The sequence below is a fragment of the Trachypithecus francoisi genome, unplaced genomic scaffold (assembly GCF_009764315.1).
Source record: "Trachypithecus francoisi isolate TF-2019V2 unplaced genomic scaffold, Tfra_2.0 Lachesis_group5, whole genome shotgun sequence".
NCBI classification, from domain to species: Eukaryota; Metazoa; Chordata; class Mammalia; order Primates; family Cercopithecidae; genus Trachypithecus; species Trachypithecus francoisi.
In genome coordinates, this window is record NW_022681470.1 from 100,816,062 (window position 1) to 100,822,061 (window position 6,000).

Consider the following 6,000-nt stretch of genomic DNA (forward strand, 5'->3'; position numbering starts at 1 on the left):
CCACCTAGACCGAAATCATGTGAAGCCAGAGGCCAGCTAGCTATATTCAGAAAGGCACTGTGTAGCCGTTTTGTATACCTGGACCCGGAGCGGCAAATAATCTTCACAGAGATCATCCCACAGCTCCTGCAGGTCTGAAAGCTCCAAGGGATAACTCACAGGTGTCTTGTAAAGGGATTTCAAAGACCTGTTAAGGAAACCGGAACTAACTCCATCTGTTATGCTATGGCCGGGCTTGGCTCCAGGTGGGCTGGATTTCACTGGAATCGGAAGCCTGCTCCCTCGGGGGCTCTGGATGGGCTTATAATCAAGACCTTTAATCATGCTAAGAGCTAACTCCAGTTTGTGATTACAACCATGCTGCGGAGCCTGATCATCTGAACAACAGTCACACTTTCCAAGTTCCTTTGCACTTCTCTCAGTCTCCTCATCTTTCTGTTGTGGAGGGCTAGCCTGGACGCTTGCATCCAAAGATTCCACAGAGGAACCCGGCGTCTCTTCCTCCATGCTTTCTCCATCTGGGGGTACCTTTGTGCTTGCTAAGTCGGGTGGCCCAACCTCAGACAACGCTGGTTCTTCAGTGCAAATGCTGGTCGACCACCTGCTAGAAGGGCCACAGGAGATACTTCTGGCCACCTTTCGAGGTACCTTACAAATGGCTTCATAGTCAGAATCAGCAACCCGCAAAGCTGCACAACCACGGCATCTCCTGGGTCGGTTTCCAGGGCCTCCGAACCATGGCAACTGTGTGGCTCCTGGATCTGATCCTCATTCTCCACCCAGCACTCAAACCCTGAATAGGCGAAGTCCTCCTGGAGCAGTGCAGAGTATCTCGCATCGGGTAAGACGGACATGTCAACCGTCCCATTCCCCGCCTTGACCTCCGGGCCAGAGTCATCGTTATTCTTCCGATACATAGTGGCAATGCAGAACTTGAGGCGATCCTTCTCCAGTAGCAGCTTTTGCAAGCGCTCAATAGAAAGCGCTTCGATCCGGGCAATAACCGTGTCGAATCGATAGATTCGATCAAGCATGAAAGCACACTTGCTGCAAGCGAACTCGGCTTTGCCATCGCGGGGAACATCCTTGCCCAGGACGTGCGAAAGCAGAACCTGGAGGTTGAGCTTGGACGCCGTGTGGAAGATCCAGCGCCGCTGGTTTCCACACAGCTCTCGGGCACAGATCCTGCAAATCTCCTTCATCTTCCCTCCTAGCGGGTGCCAAGTTTCCTGAGGCGGCGGTGGAGGCGGCTACTGGATGACCACTCAATGGCTCTTCGCCGCGCTCTGTCTCCCGCCTCAGTGGTCTCCGGTCAGCATGGCACAGCCCAGTGGGGTCCCCACTCTGCAGGGGTGCACCCCTACCCCGTGCGCCGGCTCCGGGTACCACAGCCGTCAGCCCCGCCCCTTGGGCAGGGGGCGGGCGTGGAAACGTCTAAGAGGATGCTGAGTGACAGAGGCGCAGGCCGCACTCCGACCCTGCCATGTCTCTCCCCAGCTGTCTCTCCCGCCAGCCGCCGCGTCCTCAATGTCCTACCCTTTTAACAAACTGGGCTCCCGGAGCAGCAGCTGCCAGCCGCGCAGACGCAAAGGCTCGGGGATTGAGGATCAGATTTCAAGATGGCGCCAGCGGCTCCGCGTCTGCGGCCTCCACAAGGCTCCTCTGGGAGCTGTAGTCCGGTCAGCCGGCTCCCGGTTCTGCGCATGCGGGGTGGCCAGCGCGCCCCTCGCCCCAACTCCGGTGCGCACCTGGCTCACTGGGAGTGCGGAGCAGAAAGCACTACTGGCGCGGACCACAGCCAGCCGCTTTTATCTGCTAAAAGCTCACCTGAAAGGCGCACCAGTGCCCTCAAGGATCCTCCCGCCTCTGCAGGATGTCCCGAGGCTCCTCCTCGCGGGGAGGAGAAGGCCGAATCCCTCCCCCTGGATCCTCGGACAGTGCCACGTCCTCCGGCTGCCAGCCGGGCAGCGCCGCTAGGTACCGCTGCGCGCCGCCGCCGCCTCCAGCCAGCAGCCCCACCTCTCCCGGCCTCGCCCCGCCTGGGTTCTAAGGCCCTGAGACTGCGAGGCGGGCGGGGGAAGACTTGGTAACGGAGGGGCGGGTGGGGCTGGGCCGTGCAACCCTTACCTCGACTCTGAACCGGAATGTCCAGAAAAGAGTAGTGTTTCCCTTGATGTGGGTGGGGAAGGGTTAGTACCCTTGGGTGACTTTGCCCTACTTTAGGTAAAAAAGAGCACAGAGCAATCACCTGAGAAAGCGTCCTGCAAATACAATGTGAATCTGGTTAACCAAGATCTTGAAGATAGTATAAGGGAAATGGGCTTTTTCAAGGATGCAGCCAGCCGCGAGTAGATTACCGCCACTGAAGTCTCTTTCCCTCAGGTAGAGGGCATTCATTATTTTAGGGCAGGGGAGGGTAGACAAACACTAGCGCAATAGACGGAGCTTCTTTCGGCAAGAGCTGGAGTGTCTGGGAATGCAGCTCGCGCCAGAAAGGACTGGGAACGTCACTGACTTCGGTGAGAACCCTGTCTTACTCAGCACTGTACAGTGGTAGGTCCTCCACCCTTGGGTCTAAAACTTGTATTGCACACAAAGAGGAGGGAAGCTAGAGCCCTGACTAGGTGGGATGCAGGTACCTCCGGCCATTTTTTTTTTTTTTTGGAGTGCAGTGGCGCGATCTCGGCTCACTGCAACCTCCGCCTCCAGGGCTCACGCCATTCTCCTGCCTCAGCTTCCCGAGCAGCTGGGACTACAGGTGCCCGCCACCACGCCCGGCTAATTTTTTGTATTTTTTTAGTAGAGACGGGGTTTCACCGTTGTTGCCAGGATGGTCTTGATCTTCTGACCTCGTGATCCGACCGCCTCGGCCTCCCAAAGTGCTGGGATTACAGGCTTGAGCCACCGCGCCCTCCGGCCATTTTTAATAAGGAATTCTCTTCCTGGCTTGAGAGGCATTCAGACACGGAACAAGAGGAACAACCTCAGCAATCACTTGCAGTCCCCTAGAGCAGGACATTTCCCAGTTCTAATCATGTTAATTTTTTTTTTTTTTTTTACTAACTTGACCTTGTAAGCTAAGGCCAGCAACGTCTGAGTTTTTCTGAACCTGGTCCCCAGGACAGAGCCCATCCTCCTAAACCTGAAGACATCCAAATGCCATCTATGAGAGTTCATAATAAGCCCCCAAACTTCATATTGAAGACCAAATGAGATAATTTTGAGGAAATGCTTTAACCATGTTTAGCTCATTAAATAATGGCTATTATTATTTTAATATGAATTGGAATATTTTAAGTCACTTTAAAACATTATGGGGCTCTGCCTACATAAGATTGTATTGTTCTCTTAATCACCAAAGCAAAATCTTGTAGCTCTGTTGTAAGAGAGAAAGACAGTACTTAGAGCTTTGGGCTTAGTAGGCGATATGATTTGAATATACCAAATCTCATGTTGAATTGTAATCCCCAGTGTTGGAGGTGGGGCCTGGTGGGAGGTGTTTGGGTCAGGGGGGCATATCCCTCATGGGTTTGTGCTACCCTTGAAATAGTGAGTGAGTTTTTCTGAGATCTGGTCATTTAAAAGTATGTGGTGCCTCCACTGCACCATCTGGCTCCTGCTGTGGCCATGTGACTTGTTTACTCCCCGTTCACCTGCCACCATGATTGTAACCTTCCTGAAGCCTCCCCAGAAGCCAAGCAGATACCAGCACCATGCTTCCTTTAAAGCCTGCAGAACTGTGAGCCAATTAAACCTCTTTTCTTGATACATTACCTGGTCTCAAGTATTTATAGCAATGCAAGAATGGCCTAATATCATAGGCTGTAGAATTTTGCATATGTAATTTCATCTACTGTGTATATTCTGACTCAAAAACCAAGAATATAAAAGCGTTTCAAGTAAAACTACAGCTGCATTTTTGCCTGCCTCTAGGTATGTGAGTTTCAAAGTTGGAAGAAATTAAGCAACATGCTTTGGAATCTATGGTGATCTATGGAAAGGCAAAGAGTTTCTGGACTTACCCTGACTGATGGAAAGACAGACTGCCTGCCAGGACACTACCTTGCTGTACCCAGTCTTAAGTGTAATCAAGATCTCATTTTTTATTGTCAATGCAAGCCACATTTTCCTATTAGGAAAATGTGAATGAAACAAAGTGCTCTTCAAGAGCAAACCCTGAATTATACTTTGGGTTATTCTCTGTTCCTCAAAAGGATTTTGCATCTAACTGATAGTCTCCAAATTTTAATGACAGTATATAGATAGCTTGGTGTAGTCATACAGGTCAATACAAATGGTGAAAAGGCAATTTGCCATTGAAGAATATGTTTGCTATAAGTAAAGATCAATATACTAAGAAAACTATACATATCTAGACTTCCAAAAACAGATGGGAATAAACCACTCAGCAATCAGAAAATGTGAAGATGGCAGTCTGTTCACTTCCAGAGAAAATAGTTCAAAACTATATCTCAAAGTTGATATAAGCTGTTGTACTAGAATTAGTCCCTATATAAGCATTTGGTATTATGAAATAAGGTGTTCCCAACGAAAAGATCACTGGTATATAGAAAATAAAAATTTAAAAATAAAACTTAGAAAAATTATGTGATAATAAATTTTGCACTTCTTGGTCCTTATCATTATTATCTTGTGGTCAAGAGTTTGCAGTTGAACTGGTTACCTATGGTGGGGCTATGCAAGGATATTTACTTTTCATTCTATCTACTGTGAATTTTGGACAATGAATGTTTATTCAGGTATTTTAGATTTTATTTAATTTAGAAAATATTTTATAGTTAAAATAAGGGCTGCCAATTTAACACACTAATATAGGGTCTAAGTGGTAAAACTTGAACCTAAAATAAGAATTTTTATACTGCATATGATAATATATAATGTAAGAAGATAACTTATATAAACAAAAGTTCAAAGGGTATCCACAAGTTATTAGTAATGGTTATGTCTAGAGAGTGGAATTATGGATATTTATTTTCTTTTTTCCTTATTTTCTATAATTTTTTACGTTATGTATTACATATTTTACATAATTTACAGTAAGTACTTGACTGCTTTTGTGATAAGAAAAAAATATAATTGTTACTAAGAAAAAAGGTAGATGAAACACATTTTAGTGTATTCATACAATACAATACAGTACTAGCCAGCAATGAAAAAGAATGAACTCAGATACATGCAACGTGGATACATCTCGAAAACATCTTAAGTGAAACAAGCCATATGCAAATGACTACACCCTGTGTGATTCCATTTATTTGAAGTCTGACAACAGGTCCACGGCCGTACTACCCTGAATGCACCTGATCTCATCTGAAGTCTAAGAAACAGACTATAGAAAAAACAGATCTATAGTGATATAAGTCAGGAAGTGGTTGAACGGTGAGAGACAGGGTGAGAAGTGATTGCAAAGGGGCACAAAGAAATCTTCTGAGGTGATGAAGCTGTTCTGTATCTATTTTTGGATGAAAATAACATAGGTGTGTAGAGTTGTTGAAGCTCATTGAATGGGGCACTTAGATCTGTAGATTGTATACATATTAGTATATTTCAATTAAAAAGATTAAAAGGAGTAAATAAGTTAAAAGTATGTATTGCCCCAAAAATTTTAATTTGAGGGATTTCTTTGGTAGAAAGTCACCCCACTTTAAGAACAGTTTTGAAAATTAGGAAAATACTATAAAATATAGCCCAGAAGAAATTCTGTAAAAGACCCAATTGCAAATTAAAAACTTAAGCCTATCCATATGAGCTTTTTTTATATTTTTATTTTTTTAAGATGGAGCCTCACTCTGTCATCCAGGCTGGAGTGCAGTGACGCAATCTCGGCTCACTGCAACCTCTGCCTCCCAGGTTCCACTGCGCCCCACCTTAGGATAATATTTTATATGCATGTGTACACCAAACACTTATGATTGAAGCAAGGCATGTTGTTAAGGTGAGACTTAGGGCTTCTGTAATGGTTTAGTATAAAATTATTAC

At 46.1% G+C, this 6,000-nt stretch overlaps 1 protein-coding gene and 1 long non-coding RNA gene across 2 annotated transcripts in view; one reads left to right on the top strand and one right to left on the bottom strand.

Moving 5' to 3' along the window:
* LOC117075524 (myomegalin-like) overlaps nt 1–1,729 on the bottom strand; it is a 39,343-nt gene extending 37,614 nt beyond the window's left edge. The window contains 2 exon segments of the mRNA XM_033197984.1: nt 79–731; nt 734–1,729. Of these exon segments, the coding sequence (XP_033053875.1) occupies nt 79–731; nt 734–1,202 (1,122 nt within the window). The 5' untranslated portion in view covers nt 1,203–1,729.
* A 199-nt stretch (nt 1,730–1,928) lies between these two features.
* LOC117075539 lies at nt 1,929–4,581 on the top strand. Its single transcript, XR_004434041.1, has 2 exons — nt 1,929–1,977; nt 3,934–4,581. It is a non-coding gene; the product is annotated as an uncharacterized LOC117075539 (long non-coding RNA).
* Nucleotides 4,582–6,000: the final 1,419 nt, after the last annotated feature.